This window comes from Gopherus flavomarginatus, chromosome 4 (assembly GCF_025201925.1).
Source record: "Gopherus flavomarginatus isolate rGopFla2 chromosome 4, rGopFla2.mat.asm, whole genome shotgun sequence".
Taxonomy (NCBI): domain Eukaryota; kingdom Metazoa; phylum Chordata; order Testudines; family Testudinidae; genus Gopherus; species Gopherus flavomarginatus.
Window position 1 is genome coordinate 175288307 of NC_066620.1, and position 17637 is coordinate 175305943.

Below are 17637 nucleotides of genomic sequence, written 5' to 3' on the forward strand. Positions count from 1 at the left end.
TTTGAGATGTGTTGCTCCTGTCCATTCCAAGACCCACCCACCTACCTATCTGTTGGAGTATCCAGCAAAAAGGAACCGAAGAGGTGGTGGGTCTACAGGGACTTACATTCACTGCCATGAAGGCACAATCCCAGGGAGCTTCACAGCTGACCCAATAGGTACTTCTAGGGGAAAAACCCACCGGTGACTGTGCACGTGGCATGCACGCACCTACTTGGAATGGACACAAGCAACACATCTTGAAGAACAACAGTTACAAGAATTTAGGTAACCATTTTTTAGCTTGACATCACTCTTCAGGCAAAATAATGGAAACACTGATATAGAATTCAATTGATACTGTGACAAACCCAGACCAGTTGGGTGCAGCAGTCTGGTAGAAGGCAAATATACTGGTCACTGGATGAATAGCTTTCTGTTCCCTGAGTGACCAGAGCAGGGGCTGCCCTAGAGCAATCAGGAACCTGCTAGAACCAAATCAAGCTAATTAAGACACCTGGAGCCAATTAAGAACTTGCTAGAATCAATTAAGACAGGCAGGCTAATCAGGGCACCTGGTTTTACAAAGGACCTCCCATGAGTTAGTGGAGGGTGCACAAGGAGCAGGGAGTGAGAGGCTGTGCTGCTGGAGGACTGAGGAGTACAAATGTTATCAGGCTTCAGGAGGAAAGTCCTGCGGTAAGGATAAAGAAGGTGATGGGGGAGGCCATGGGGAAGTAGCCCAGGGAGTTATAGCTATCAAGCAGCTGATACAGGGGCATTGTAGACAGCTGCTATCCACAGGGCCCTGGTGAATTATAGACACTGTTATCAATAAGGGGCCACCCTTTGAGATAATTCCATAATTGAATATTTGAGCTAGCTTGTTAAAGTTGGTATCATTTCACAGTAGCTTTTTTATTTTATTTCCCTCACGCTGAGCAGCAGAAAGGATTTTTTGTTTCAAAGTAATTCAAGACTATAAACTTGGAAACATTGTAAAAAACGGAAGTAGGGAGAGAATTGTTCAAACAATAGTACAGACTCTGCAGTAAAATTGCTTTAAAGTGGATAGAATGTGATCATAATACGTCAGCAATTGACTCTTCAGGCCAGAAATGGAAGGACTGACCTCAATAATGAAATATTTTTATTCCTAGATTATGGAGGGATAGCTGGATAGTCTAGTAAAATGAAAATTGTCCTTACATAGTGCTCATGACAGCCTTACTATAAAGAGAAGAGACATCGGTCTCCAACAATTACAGTAATTATTCTGAAAAGGCACTCTTTCAGCATTTCCTTTTCTCTTCCCTCTCTCCAAAGGAATTGCATCCAGGGAGTTGAGAGGATGATCACTGTAGGCAAGCACCTGGGTCTTAGGTACAGGTTTGAGGATAAAGGGCTATTAGGGAAATTAATACCTTTTTGATATGTGTAGTGATAGGAATGCCAGTGTTAGAGATCTTGATTTAGATTTCATGGAGTCCCTAAACCAGTGAGGGTTTCAGAATGGCCAAGTGCAGAACATTGGTTTAGCATTTGATGACCTTGAAAATTCTTAAATCAACCCACCCACCTGAACAAATTGATCATATTTATGGATATCCTTTGGATATAGAGCATATAGGTGCACTCATCAGACATGCATTTAGATACCTGTATTCAACCATATTGTATTCATGCGGTTACACATGAATACCCTGTGCATATGAAATAATAATGCTTTGTATACCCTATATATATGGCTTCCGCTTTTCAAAATGTTGTACATAAATTAACAATTCTTGCAATTTTCCTGTGTGTCAAGTAGTATTATTTCTCTTGTACAAATGGGGAAAATGAATCCCAGGGAAGTTACGTGAGTTGCCCACACAAACAAGCAAGCTAGTGACAGAATTTGAATTAATATCAGTTCATAGCTCCCAGTCTAGTGCTCTGTCAACTAGACCACAATCTCTTGATTGTTGTTTTTCCTTCCATATCCCTTGAATGTTTTCAGTCTGTATCACCTGTGTGTAAAGCGAATAACCACATTGCACCTGAAGTAGGGGGGACATTGTCCAGGTTTGCTGGAGGAGGGGAAGCAATGCTTTATGGTGAAGGGTGGGGGAAGAGATCAGAAGCTGCTGCAAAAAGGTGGGTGGGGATCAGTGTGGTAATGCTGACTCATCCCCTGAGAATGTAAGTGTGGAAGCCTTTAAAAGGGTCAAGACTGGGCATTAAAGCCCTTTCTCCATAAAACAGGCAATGCAGCACTCTCCATCTGTCCTCTCGAGGTGCTAAAAGCAGGTTGGGTTAGGACCTGATGTGGGCATTGCACTAATCTCTCCTTTTTAGGGGGACTGAGAAGGCATTTTCCCCTTAGGACTATAATGGCTTCAGTGGAGTGAGGTTTTTCTCGCCTTCCCCAGAGCAAGTGTCAGGGAGGACCTATTATAGTGAGGAGAAAATGAGGTTAAGTTATATGTTGCAGCTCATTTTGTAAGTGTGGGGTGCAGGGCCGTCCTTAGGATTTATGGGGCCCTACGCAGTATTATTAAACTGGTGCCCCTATGCTGGATGGCAGCCCAAGCTCACAGCCTGGTGGGGGAGGGGGAGGAGGGACTTGACAGCAAAGGATAATGAGATGCCCAGCCTGCCTCATGGTGGCGGAGAGTCACAGTTCCCAGCAGAGACTTCCATGCACTCTCCCTCATGCAGAATGGACATGAAGAAAGTACCTAATTAAAAGCACTAAAATTTGGGAATAAAAAATGTCAGTCACAGGTTTTTTTGATATGCCCTGAAGTTTGTCGAGATTTATTTGCAAAAACTTCATAGTAAGGGTGAGTCAGCTGTCCTGCTGAATACAACATTACATATAATGGAATACATGATGCAGCTCTTCTCTGTTTTACATTTTCTTCATTAGTATTTCTAAATTGAATTTATATTTTAAATGTACTCAAATCTTAAGCCAGCATTCCAGATTACTAAATATTTAACTCACTGAAACAAAGACATTCTTTTAAATTAATCATACAGGTTTAGTATGTTCATAACAATGTTCATTGCTTTTAGAAAAAGGGAACAGTAATTTACTTTGTGTGATCTCCATAACAAGAGACATGATTATGAAATTTCACCAACTTTAAAAAAATATGTTTCCAAAAATTTTAGGTATAACAAGGATTTTGTCTTACTAAGGTACTGATTTTGCTGGAGGGTTCTTTTAAAACTAGTTTGTCGGATAGTCAGAAGTAAAGAAAGGGAACTCTTTGTCCAGCTATCTGGAAGGGAAGGACTGTTGTCCCTTTAAGGGCTCTCTTCAGTGGGGAGTGGGGGGAGAGGTGGTGAAGGGATGGACAGAAAGGACAGGAAGACTTAGAAGCACTTTTTTTTTAACTATAGTAATTAAAATGTGTATTTTAGATAAGGGAGGTCTTTTGAAGGATTTTTTAAAAAAACTATGTCTGAAGATCCACACATTTAAGGCTAGAGATGATTGTGCATCTAAAACTCTATGCAAGCATTTTTTAGAAATGTGATTTTATAATCTTCACCAGCTCACTAATGAAATATTTTTAAAGCAAATTTTAAACTAAGGTCCTGTAGACTGACATGTTCTGTGTAAATATTACATTAATGCACAACTGTTTTTGTCAGTAAAGTCAGAAACTGACAGTATAAAAATTTATTTGGGCATAAGCTTTCGTGGACATCTGATGAAATGGGTTCTAGTCTACAAAAGCTTATGCCCAAATAATTTGTTAGTCTTTGAGGTGACACAAGGACTTGTCCTTGTTTTCGCTGATACAGACTAACAGGACTACCACTCTGAAACCTGTTAGTATATACCTTGGAGTTGGCAAATGCCTGTTAAATGGCTTTATTACCCCTTGAATGTCTCTTTAACAGTTTCAATGTTGTGCTAATAGGTCTGGCAGGCTGGAGGTTTTTTCACTTTTAACTACTAGATTCCCTCCCAAGGAAGACTCACCAGGCTAGAGCAGCCATCTGTGGGAGCCTGCAGGAAGGGTCAGAACAGGGATAGGAAAACAAGAGGGTGGACACTAAGACCCAGTGGTGCCCCAAATTTTCAGGTGCCCTACGCAGCTGCCTATGTTGCCTGTGCCTAAGGACGGCCCTGGTGAGGTGGATGTCAAGTGCAGTTACTCCATAGGGAAGGCATCTAGTGACCAGATAAATGGCCTGGTGAAGGACTTAAAAAGGAGATGCTGATTAAAGGAACAGAATGGGAGGGAAGGTTTTGGGGCTCCTATGATTGGTACCCTTTCTTATAGCCCACCTGAACCATCCTAAGAGGGGAGGGTGGATGGTAAGGTCCAAGCCATGAGATGGTTGGGGAACCTGGATGGAAAATGAAAGGGGGCTGGTGGAAGCCACAGGTGCTTATTTGAATGAACATGGAGTTGCCTTTACTGTACACTTTTATGTGCTGGGTAGTCCCAGATATCTAATAATAATGTTGTGCCCTGATTAAATCCATATCAAGTGTATCTTGTCCTTCTTTCGGTATAGCCAGACAAAGAAAACTAGCTCAGCTACAGCAGCAAATAACTACCTTACATTCCAAATCTATACCTTTACCTTTTAACACTCCCTCACTTTTTTTTTTCTTCCAGGAGTACAGTTGGTCTTTCACACCTTTCACCTCGAGAGTTCTCATGACTATTTGCTCATCACTGAAGATGGCAGCTTCACAGAACCAGTGGCGAGATTAACTGGCTCAGTGTTACCCCCTACAATTAAAGCTGGCCTCTTTGGAAATTTCTCTGCACAGCTTCGATTTATATCTGACTTTTCAATCTCCTATGAAGGTTTCAATATAACATTTTCAGGTAAAGAATTCAGGACTAACAAATGGTTTGAAAATAACTTCAATCATTGTTTTACATTTTAGTCAGACTAAATAGCAATAAAAAGAAGTTGTTTCAGGTGTTTATAAATCCTGGTTTCCAGAATAGGAGATAGAGCAACAATGAATAAATTACACAGAATTAGCAAGTGTAAAGAAGGCTAACCGAATCAGAGAGGGAGATGACTTCATTGGTGAAGAGGAGGCTGTCTGAGATGTGACCTGCTCCAGTGAACACAGGGGGCTACTGAGAGTAAGGATAAACTCTCTCCTGGCCAGACAAAGAAAACTGGTGAGAAATGGCCAGAAAGGGTGCAGCTGAGGGAGAGAACCATCACTGAAGAAGTAAGTAAAGCAAGGGATAAACGTGTGAGCAATAAACGGAAGAAAGTATGTCAGAAAGGCAACAGCAACAGGTGGAATTAGTGGAATAGTCACTCATGCCAGAAATGATCTGGGATTGGTATCCATGTATTATGTAAAAATAAAAAAGAATGTTTGAATTATCAGGCTTTAATATATCAAGAAGTACTGGTAATTATATCAACTAATATTTGAGTGGAATTTAAACCCCATAAGTCACAGTTGCTTGTTATTTACTCTGTATTGCTGTAACAAAGAGTGCACATATGGAACAGATAAATTCTTCATTTTTTTTTCTGTTCCAATTCCCACTTCTGGGATGTATAAATCCGTAGAGCTGCATGATACTACCCCTCTAGAAAGCAGTGATTGTTTAATCTGCTTGTTCTCCCTTCTTGGATCTGAATATTTAGTGACAGGGGAGCTACTGCCCCAGAATTTTCAAAATTAGCAAGCTGATTAGCTACAGATTATGCCTTTTCTTCTCTGATTTAAAACAGAGTCATATACACCTTGCTGTTTTCAAGTAAAATATAGTGACTGAATTTCTTGTTCAAAAGACTTGTTGGTTACAACAGCAGCAATAGCTTTACTTGTCAGATGACTGATTTAATCCATTGCAGATACTGTACATTAATCAAGCAAGACGTTAGCTGTGGTAAGATGATGTAATGTGTATCAAACTATTTATGTGATCTATCAATCTATTTTTAAATAACTCACAAAAGGAACTTGAAGATAAATACACAAAATAAGGTTACTAATGCAAGGAAAAAAGTTCTTGGGTAACAGTTTTGTGAAATATCAGGTGTTTCTCACTCACAAAAAGGGCTCATACACCAGAATTAGATAGGTAGCAATAATATCATAAATATGCATTTTACAGGACGAATGACTGAGTTTAGGAATATTATTTCCTAACTTTCAGACAAGTAAAATGTACTTCTGCTAAATGGGAATTCTTGACTGAAAAGAGAACAGTTTGAACTGAATGAGCTGAGACAGCAGTTTTCTCCAGCATCACTAAAAACTGAACTGACAGAGATGATGGAAGTCTAGAATACAAATAGAAAATGATGTATTAAGCATGCAAAGCAATCACTTTCGCAGTTTTTATCAGCCACATGTGAGCTGTTTTGCTGTATTCTACTTCCAAAAGCATTTTTTCTTTGACTACAAAGTGACTGTACTACTAAGTTTATTTTTCAGTTCCTCTACAAGGGAAAAAATTTCCTACAGGGGTTATTTTGACTTCACATTGAACCTAACTTTTAAAAATTGCAATTTCAGTATGCAGTAAGTAAGTATTCAGGTTGCAGATGTAAATTAATATGTGCAATATAAATGACTAGTAAAACTGGAAATATGAATGTTTTATGTCCACTGTTGCACATGCAAATAGGCAAAATGTCGTCTGATTTTTATAATAATCAGGAAATAGATTTTGCTTATGCTGCACAATGTCACTCTTGCTAATTATTGTTAGAGAGCTTATTCCTTCACTCTCACCCTTCCCTGGTCCTTCTCGCATGAACAGAGAGCAACAATACCCGAAGTCCGAAGGTGCAAACAATTCAATGTTTATTGGGGTGACCTTCCAGCAAGCTTAAATTCAAGTTCCTTTTCCTTATTTTCGAATCCCAACTTACTTCCTGTTTGCCCCAATTTATATAGTAATATTTTCAGCTATACCTCAACCAATCATTCTACTAATATTTACCTAACCACTCCTAACCTATTGTAACATGATTAGCTAACCAATTATATCCCACCACCTTCATTAGTTTACACCTAGCAAAATTAATTATACAGTAGACAGAAACAATCACAGAACCAGAGACCATGCAAATAAACATACAAAACAATACAGAAATAAGGATTTCACAACTACATCTATACAGACATAAGTGTTCTCCAGCTGTGTCTATTGTTAAGTGAGTTCTTACCAGACAGAAAACTATCAAGCTAAATTTCTGGGCTCTTTCCTTTCTCTGGAGGTGATAGATCAAATCACCTTCCTAACAGTTCCAGATTGCCTTATTTTAATATGACTAGTTTGGAATGTGAGGACGTGACCATATATTTCCCAGTTTAGGTCTGCTAAAGAGCCAGGCCTCAGACTATCACAGTAAGAGAATGTCACTACACAGACAGTGATTTTTTATTCTTTCTTTTATACCTCTATAACTAGCTAAGTGATAAGAATACATCTAAATTCTTAAAGTATAGGCCTTTGCAGACAGGCCTGAATATCAATATCCTAACAATTATGACTATATATTCACTTCCATTTGTATCTTCATTGGTGCTGTCAAATTGGCATGTAAAAACTATTCTTTCTGGGAGAAAGTGGAGAACTAAGCTACATCTACACTAGCACTTTTGTCGGTCAAGGGTGTGAAAAAACAACCCCCCCCCCCCCCCCCCCCCGACCAGCAAAAGTTTCACCGACAAAAGTGTTGGTGTGGGCAGCGTTATGTTGTTGGGAAATGCTCTCCTGCCGATGTAGCTACCGCCACTCGTTGGGGTGGTTTAATTATGCTGGCAGGAGAGCTCTCTCCTGCCAGAACAGAGCAGCTACATGGGAGAACTTATAGTGGCACAGCTGCAGTGGTACAGCTGTAAGGTCCATAGTGTGGGCATAGCCTTGGGCCTAAAGTCTCTTCTTTTTCTCTGTAAATCTATCAGTCTTCTGTTAGGAACTTGGTGGGGACACCATTCAAAAACAATGACAAAAAATAAAAAACAGAAGTTCTCTTTCTTGAGTCATTTAAAATTGAGCATGGCAAAACAAGAACTGTCATCTCAAAGAAAGTGTGTTTCAAACACATTAAATTAATGATACAAAATAGAGTTCATGGAACATCTATGACACATGCAACACAAATTGACTGACTAGAGTGGTTTATTTCTTTCACTCTTATTATTATCACAGAGGAGACAAATAAAATACACAGAATAATGGAAGGTGTAGAGAAAATCAGTTAAGTACCCCATTTAACTTTCCCTGGAATACAGGAATAAAGGAACACCCAATTAAATTAGAAGAAAAGAAATTTAAAACTAAAAACACCTAAATTACACTAATTCACGTGTAGAACGCATTGCTGCAAGGCATTATTGAGAAAAAATAAATGGGTTTCAGAATATGATTAAGTCATTTATATAAATAGTAAGCATTGACTGGCAGTTACATTGGCGAGGATAAAAATGTACATGAAACACTAAACACCATTCTTCAGAAGTTAAGTATTATATTAACTTAGGGAGGGGGGTGGGATAGTGGTGTTTGAGGGTGGGGAGTGCTACATCACCTCTGACCAGGGGCAGCTCCAGGCACCAGCATGCCAAGCACATGCTTGGGGCGGCAAGCCACTGGGGGCGCTCTGCCTGTTGCCGCGAGGGTGGCAGGCAGGCTGCCTTTGGCAGCGTGCCTGCGGAGGGTCCGCCGAAGCCAGGGGACCAGCGGACCCTCTGCAGGCAGCTGCCAAAGGCAACCTGCCTGCCATGCTTGGGGAAGCAAAATGTCTAGAGCCACCCCTGCCTCTGACCTAGAGGATCTGATCCAGAAGTCTCCCAAACATTAAATGTTGACCAGTCACAGGGATAACACAGCAGAAAAGATAGAAGATTGCCTGAGCCATGTAGTAATTCATATGCTCACTTGTTCTCCATTGTTCCTGTTACCCATTTTTTATCAACAAAGTGGTGAGCAACTCTCACCCTGTCCCTACAATGTACATAAATAGACACAACGCTGAAGTTGAGGGGACTACACAAATGGTTAAAGCATGTTCTTATGTGCTTTGTTGGATTGGGGCTAGAGTGCTCAGCACTTTACAAGATTAAGCCCGTAAACTGTAATTTTTCCAACCAGACCCTGGGCTGTTGGCACTCTCCTTTATACCACCAACAGAAAGGGATCCTGAAGCTGGCATAGCTGGCAAGAGAATGTTTTCCCTAGTGTAGGGGAATTATAGGAAGCTTTTTAGTTCCTGAACTTACATTGGGCAACAGGTTTGGTGTACTTCTGACCCAGGATCACAGAAGTCCAAAATATGGTTTAAGGGCACCTTATCAGTTGACCCTTGCACCCCTCTGATACAAGCTATACTGTGCATTCTTTGTCTGTAGCAGTATATCTGAGAGACTATCTTCTTTTTTGAATATTAAGTATTGTGCATATTTATGTCACTACATAAATATAGTAATACACTCTAAAGAATAACCCTGATAGATGAACTAAGAGGTCTAATAGATGTTTTCTGTTTCTAATTTTAATTATTCTATTATTCATACTGTGGCATCTGCCACCAAAACAAAAGGTATCGTAGGTGGAAACCTACCTCTCTTTCTACTTAGGCAGAAATAGTAATTGTGTTGTACTGTAGTAACAACATTTATTCTCTAAATCACTTTTTAACACTTTACAAATATTAAGAAAAATAAATAATCAAGGATCATTTATTTCTCAAATGTACACTTTAAAAACATTTTATCAGAAAAGAAACGTAAAGGGAGAAAAAAATAACTTTGTCTTTATTCCCAAGGCCTTAGTAATGTCAGGTTGTAACAGAAAGCCTCAGAGGGCCAGGTGGGCAACACATCTAGTATCCAGCCTCAACTCCCAGTGGGAAGGTCTTTCAATCCAATTCCTCAACAGTGTATGGGCTTAGCTACACTTTGGGTTTTCAGTGTCCTTGCCCTTTTCTTACCAGAGGGGGAGTGGGGTGGGAATGAGGCTTGTGCCCTTACTGCAGCAGGGGAAGCAGGCCCTCCCACTCTACCAGGCTTTGACCCAGGGCCCTTTGAGAGCCAATCACTTGGAGTGTCCTCAGAGTTACCCCTGCAGGTCACTTCCTAACATCCATCTTTCCCTATGGCTCCAAGTCCAATACAAGATAAAAGACAATTAAACCTTCAGCCCCAACCAGACTCAGTAGGCAGTCCTATTGCTCACAGAGATTCTGCTTTTGAACCGTGCTTTCGGAGCTCTCAGACTAGGTTTGTCTTCCTCCCTCCTTCTAAGCTGGGTTGCATCTGTTTAAGTTTCCTTTCCAGTTGGAGCACGCTTTTCAGTCTGGCAGGTTGGGGCTACCTGGGCTCAGTGTTGTCCTTTAACCCATTTGGGCCTAACATAGGGTATTTACACCCCATCACACAGGTGTGGATGCCTTGTTGCTAAATATTTTGCTCAGTGCAACTGTATGCAATTAAAACACCAGAGTTTTTGGATTTATGTAGATTGACTTGATATTCCTTTTATATTTACCTAAACTTTTATGCAAGTTATAATTTGAATTCATGACTCTGTCTAGGACTAAGAATGCTATCTGTTCTTATCTGAATAAGACCTATTTGTTATTAACTGGTTAGACATTGAGAAGATATAGTCATCATATTACAATCTGTTAGGTATCATTTACCTTTTTCATTTTATACATTTTTCTTTAATTTATTTTGTTGTATGTATTGTGACAGGGTCAGGCCAGATGGCTACAGGAGAGTGATCGAAGACAAATATATTAGCCCCAGGTTAAGTAGGTCCCCTTTCTCTGGGTAAGGTAACAGGGAAGGTTCCAGAACAATCAGGAACTTTCTGGAAACAATTAAGGCAGACAGCCTGATTAGAACACCTGCAGCCAATCAAGAAGCTGCTAAAATCAATTAAAGGCAGGGTAATCAGGGCACCTGGGTTTAAAAAGGAGCTCACTTCAGTTTGTGGTGCACGTGTGAGGAGCTGGGAGCAAGAGGCGCAAGGAGCTGAGAGTGAGAGGGTTTGTTGCTGGAGGACTGAGGAGTACAAGCATTATCAGATGCCAGGAGGAAGGTCCTGTTGTGAGGATAAATAAGGTGTTTGGAGGAGGCCATGGGGAAGTAGCCCAGGGAGTTGTAGCTGTCATGCAGCTGTTACAGGAGGCACTATAGACAGCTGCAGCCCACAGGGCACTGGGCTGGAACCTGGAATAGAGGGCGGGCCCGGGTTCCCCCCAAACCTCCCAACTCCTGATCAGACACAGAAGGAGTTAACCCAGACTGTGGGTTCCACCAGAGGGAAAGATCTCTGAGGCGAGCAAATGCGCAGGACCCACCAAGGTAGAGGAGGAACTTTGTCACAGTATATTATCTCAGTTGACAGGGTTTTATATTTGTGATTGTCTTTTCTACTTTGTAGAAATGTAATTAAAAGGAAGTTTAAAAAAAAAAACTAAAGAAAATGTGTTCAGAGTGATTTCAAAACCCAATCTATCACCACAGTAATTGGATTTGTAGGACTGAAAGAACAAAGTATAAGTCTTGTAAGAATTAGGATTTATTTTATAAGTGCAAATTAAATAACTAAGAACTACATATTCTCCTTGATCTGTGAGCACAATTCCCTTTGACATCAGTGAACGTTCTAGTGCAGTACATGGTTCTGTGTGTGCCTGTGCATTTAACAGCTGGTTATGCTGAAAGAGCAATTACATAGTTACAGAGGCCTATCCAGTAGCCTGATTTTACTTTCCCTTGAACCAATTTTACGCTATTGTACCACCACAGTTTTGGGTGGAATTACTTCTGATTTACCGTTTAGGGAAGAGGAGAATCAGACCCTGGGCATTTTTCTTTTATTTAGGTGTACAGTTGTTTCTGATTAAGTGACAGCATTCATGATTTTCAAGAGCAAGCAAGGGCAGTTGTTCACCTGATTAGGAGTGCAGTTCCATTTTTTGTGCATGAAACTCAAGCACATCTCTACATCAATTTGATCTTTCATTAGATTTGAGTAAGCTTTTTCCATTTTATTATAGCTTTGCAAACTATGAAGTTCATTCTTAATGTTTGGTAGTTCAACTGAATTGCACTATACTGAGTTATGTTCAAGAGATACAAATTGTAAGGGACCTCTTTTGGTATGAAGCTGATTAAAGTCTTTGAAGTTAAGAAAATCAATGTAACTATGTATCTACATATTCCACCCACAGGGCTGGCTCTACTGTTTTTGCTGCCCCAAGCAGCGCGCCAAATTGCCGCCGTGGACGGTGGGGGCAGGCCATGTGCTGTTAGGGCGGCACGCGCGTTTCCATGGCGGCGACAATTTGGTGGCAGCTTCTGTCTTCAGCCGGAAGACAGAAGCCTCACCGCTGTGGACAGCTGAACATAGAAGCTACTGCCGAATTGCTGCCGCTGCGGAAATGCACATGCCACCCTAATGGCACACGGACTGCCCCCGCCACCCACAGCAGCAGTTCGCACTACTTGGGGGCAAAAACACACAGACTGCCGCCTCTTGCAGATTGCCGCCGCAAGCACCTGCTTGGAATGCTGGTGCCTGGAGCCAGCCCTGCCCACCCACATTACTGTACATCATACCATAACTAAAGGATAAGAAGCAAACTGGAAGAATCAAGCAATATTTTTAGTGGAGCCATTGTGAAACAGGTTTGGATTATGAACATCTGTGGAAGAGATGCTTTACAAGTGTCTTATACCAAAACTGTACTTTTTATTTGTTGTCTATAATTTTTAAGGTATGGGATTTTCCCATTTATTTAGGTAGTCTGTTTTTTTGTCAGCAGAATATAATCTGGAACCATGTGATGATCCTGGTGTTCCTGCCTTCAGTAGAAGAATCGGTTTTTACTTTGGTGTTGGAGACTCCTTAACCTTTTCTTGCTTTCCTGGATATCGCTTGGAAGGTGCTAATAAACTTGCCTGCCTGGGTGGTGGCCGTCGTGTATGGAGTGCACCTCTGCCAAGGTGTGTGGGTAGGTGGTCACATGCTTTCATTTCATTCATCAAATCGTTGATAGCACATGGCAGATGTCAGAATAGTGGGCAGAGAAAAAAGCTCTAAAAGTAAAGGGACAGATCTCCAAACTTTATGTTCTCATAGGTCAGTCAGAGTTACAAATTTTAGTACTGCATGACCATTGTAGTTAGAGGAGACAAATAGAAAACAAGCACTTAAGGATGTTTTAAATTAACATTGGGGTTTGGAACAATTATATTTATCAATTAAAATTATAATACTATAAGTCTGAAAGGTATAGTGAGATAAAATGCAAAGCAGGTTTCAAAACTCAAGTCTGAATAAGGAATGTGTAATTCCTGAACAAAGAATTCATTGTGAGAATTGGCAGTGGAATACAACTGGAACCACAGTTATACTGGGCCAGGTTCTGCCTTCGTAAAGGGATCACTCAGGTATAAGTGAAGGCATAATTTGATCAATTTATCTTTCAGGGTAAAGAAATAATCGCTCGATCTTTGAGTGAAAAAGCTTCTCACAGATTCCCAAAATTGACTTTTAAAGTGATTTTCACTTTTTTTTCTTGTTGTGTTTGAAATAAAAAAAAGGTACTGCTTTTAAAGCATCTGTGACTATAAGCACAAAGGCAAGTGAATAAATAGTTCTTTGCGAGTGATATTAAAAATGGAATTTTTACACGTTCAGATTTGAATTATATTTGAATTGCAGAGGTACTATATTTGATTTGTGGGTTGGTTTAATGATATGGTGATTGCTAACTGGCCTGCATATACATTGTGAACTGCTTGCAACTGAAGTGAATCTGATCAGTTGATATTGACATAATAATCCTGAAATGTCAAATACATCCACTCACCTCTGAGTGAATTGGTTTGAGAAGGTTCATGTTTTTAATGATTTTATTTCATGAGGGAGAAATTCAATTGTAGAATTTTGATTTTAATTTTTTTCTTTTTTTAAAAGAGCGTAATACCATATCAGCATAAAGATGTAAGATCCTCTTCTGCATGAAAAATCACACCAAAGGGGAAAACTTAAAACTAAATTTTATCATGATTGGCAAGCGGAAGGCTTACTGTATTAACCTCTCAATGGTGCAAAATTAATGGCATGGCCTGGGTTGAAGGGACCTGAGAGTCAAGTGGAGCTTGAGGATATGTGGAAATTCTTAACTCCAGGCACCTATTAAGAGAAACTATCCTGATCTTAGGGTATGTCTACACTATGGGATAGTCCGATTTTACAGAAACCAGTATTTGGAAACAGACTATAAAGTCGAGTGCACGCAGCCACACTAAGCACATTAATTCAGCGATGTGCATCCATGTACCGAGGCTAGCGTCGATTTCCGGAGTGTTGCACTGTGGGTAGCTGTCCCATAGTTCCCACAGTCTCCCCCACCCATTGGAATTCTGGGTTGAGATCACAATGCATTATGGGGTAAAAACAGAGTTGCAGGTGATCCTGGGTAAAAATGTAGTCAGTCAATCCTCCCTCCATGAAAGCAACGGAAGAGAATCATTTCGCGCCCTTTTCCCTGGATTACCGTGGCAGACACCATAGCACGGCATCCATGGAGCCCGTTCAGCCTTTTTTCATTGTCACCGTATGTCTGCTGGATGCTGCTGACAGACGCGGTACTGCACTGCTACACAGCAGTATCCCCTTGCCTTTGCAAGTTAGCAGAGACGGTTACCAGTCATATTGTACCATCTGCTGCTGTCATGGGTGCTACTGGTTGGCCTCAGTGAGGTTGGCCAGGGTTGCATGGAAAAAAATTGCAATGACTCCCCAGGTCATTCCCTTCTTTAAGTTTTGTCTAAAGGTAGAGTCAGTTCTGCCTAGAATATCAGGCAAGTCTACTAAAGAGCCAGAGAGGCAAACAGCCGCTCCGGGTCAGAGACCCAGATATCCCGCAGAAATGATGAGCTGCATGCCATTCTAGGGGGTGCCCCTGCAACAACCCAACCCGTTGCTTCCCTTCTCCCCCACCCCTCCTGGGCTACCATGGCAGTTATCCCCCCATTTGTGTGATGAAGTAATAAAGAATGCATGAATAAGAAATAACACTAACTTTATTGTGTCTGCAAGCAGAGATAAAAAGGTGAGGACGCAGCCTCCAGCTGTTATGATATTCCAGGCAGGACTGAATCTCTAGGAGACAAAGTTTAAAGAAGGGAATGACCGGGAGTCATTCCCGCTTTTGCCCAGGTGCCCCCGGCCGACCTCACCGAGGCCAGCCAGGAGCACTCACGCAATGATGACGATGACGGATACCAGTCATATTGCACCATCTGCCACCAGGAAGGGAAGGCAATGGGATGCTGCTGGGTAGCGCTGCAGCACCGCGTCTGCCAGAGGCATCCAGTAGACATACGGTGACATTGGAAAAAAGGCGAGAAATTATTTTTTTCCTTTTTCTTTCACGGGAGGAGGGGCTGACAACATATACCCTGAACCACTCGCGACAATGTTTTTGACCATTCAGGCATTGGGAGCTCAGCCAAGAATGCAAATGGTTTTCGGAGAGTGCGGAACTGTGGGATAGCTAGAGTCCTCAGTCCCCCCTCCCTCCCTCTGTGAGCATCCATTTGATTCTTTGGCTTTCTGTTACGCTTATCTCAGCTCCTTAAGTTTCACACCACACTGTGTTGAGCCCCTGTGTGCCCTCTGTCTATCATAGCCTTGGAGAGTTTTTCAAATGCTTTGGCATTTCATCTTTTGGAATGGAGTTCTGATAGAACAGATTCATCTCCCCATACAGAGATCAGCTTCAGTATCTCTTGTATGGTCCATGCTGGAGCTCTTTTTTGACTCTGGGACTGCAGGGTCACCTGTGCTGATCGGCGCTCCACGCTGGGCAAACAGGAAATGAAATTCTAAAGTTTGCGGGGCTTTTCCTGTCTACCTGGCCAGTGCATCTGAGTTCAGATTGCTGTCCAGAGTGGTCATAATGATGCACTGTGAGATAGCACCCAGAGGCCAATACTGTCGAATTGCAGCCACACTAACCCTAATCCGAAATGGCAATACTGATTTCAGCGCTACTCCTCTCATCGAGGAGGAGTACAGATATCGGTATTAAGAGCCCTTTATATCGATATAAAGGGCTTCGTTGTGTGGGCGAGTGCAGGGTTCATGCGATTTAACGCTGCTAAATTTGATATACACTCATAGCGTAGACCAGGCTTTCAACATGATCCCCAAGACCCTATCTACTCCAAGGCAGCATGATTAAATCAGTGACTGTGCTGATATTGTTTCACTACTGCTGGTGGTACACTAAACGTTCTGCACTATACACCATTTTCAAGAGTGCAGCTGAACCTAGGAGACCATCACACTGCCCCCAGTGTCATTATTCATTTGAGTCCTATTCATTTGAAAGGGCAGGGAATTATTCTATAGTACTGTCATAAACAGATAGTTAAGGGTTAATGTCTCTTTTACCTGTAAAGGGTTAACCAACAGGGACGCAAACACCTGACCAGAGGACCAATCAGGAAACAAGATACTTTCAAATCTGGGTGGAGGGAAGCCTTTGTTTGTGGGTTTTGGGTTTGTGGGTTGTTCTCTCTGGGTCCTGGACGGGACTAGAGGGGCAACCAGGTTTCTGCCAATCTGCCTGCTACAGTCTCTTATCTATTCAGAATAGTAAGTAAGTACCAAAGGCAGTTATAGTCTTTTAACTTGTTTTTCTTATTTGCAGATGTGTACTTGCTGGAAGTAGCTTAAATTGTGTTTCTGCTGCAGAAAGCTTCTTTCTGTTGTCTATGAGCTAAAAAAACCCTGTATATTTACCATCTTGTTTACAGAGACAAGTTTATGTTTTTTTTTCTTTTATTAAAGTTTTCCTCTTTTTTAGAATCTAATTTATTTTTTGGTTATCTGTTGTAAAACTCCAGGGAAGGGAGTCTGCACTCGCCAGGGAATTGGTGGGAGAAAGGAAAGGGAGGAGGGAAGAAAAACCTGCTCTCTGTGTTTATCTCTGTATGTCTCTCTGGGGAAGAAGGGAGGGGGTAGGGGTGATTCAAGGAGTTGAATCACGGTGGTCTCCTAGTGTACCCAGGGCGGGAAAGAGCTGGGAGGAAGAAAGGAGGGGGGAAGGGAAATGGTTTATTCCCCTTTGTTGTGAGACTCAGGGAATCTGGGTCTTGGGGGTCCCCAGGGAAGGGTTTGGGGAGACCAGAGTCTATCAGGCGCTCTACCTAAGTCCTGATTGGTGGCAGCCTATCAGATCTAAGCTGGTAATTAAGCTTAGGGGAATTCATGCTAGTACCCATATTTTGGACGCTAAGGTTCAGATTTGGGAATTATACTATGACAAGTACCTTTCAGATTGGCTATGTGAGCTGAAAAATTAGCTTCTTATTTCTCTATTCTTAATAGAAGGGTGACTTTATTAGCTTGGCAATTCTAAAACTATTTATAAGTAATGTTTTCCGTTAAGTTTATCAATGTGTTAGGCTATGTCTGGATTCAACAGAAATGGTACATAAAAGTTGTTGTTACTGCATATTGTGTCAATGAAAAGGATACACTAATTTCTTTGCATTCTCTTATGTTTGATCTGAACTTGTCAATTCAAGTAATTGATTTCAATGCAATCAAAATATTTGTTCCTTCAATATTCATAGAGGTAGGAAAATTAAGTGTGTATGATTAAAAAGCATTTGAC

At 41.2% G+C, this 17637-nt stretch overlaps 1 protein-coding gene across 3 annotated transcripts in view; it reads left to right on the forward strand.

Moving 5' to 3' along the window:
- The window catches only part of CSMD1 (CUB and Sushi multiple domains 1), a 1994958-nt gene that overhangs the window by 1492949 nt on the left and 484372 nt on the right, over positions 1–17637 (forward strand). For all 3 annotated transcript variants that reach the window (XM_050950505.1, XM_050950506.1, XM_050950507.1), the window contains exons 20-21: positions 4608–4823; positions 12766–12954. In XM_050950505.1, the coding sequence (XP_050806462.1) occupies positions 4608–4823; positions 12766–12954 (405 nt within the window). The remainder of the gene's footprint in view (positions 1–4607; positions 4824–12765; positions 12955–17637) is intronic.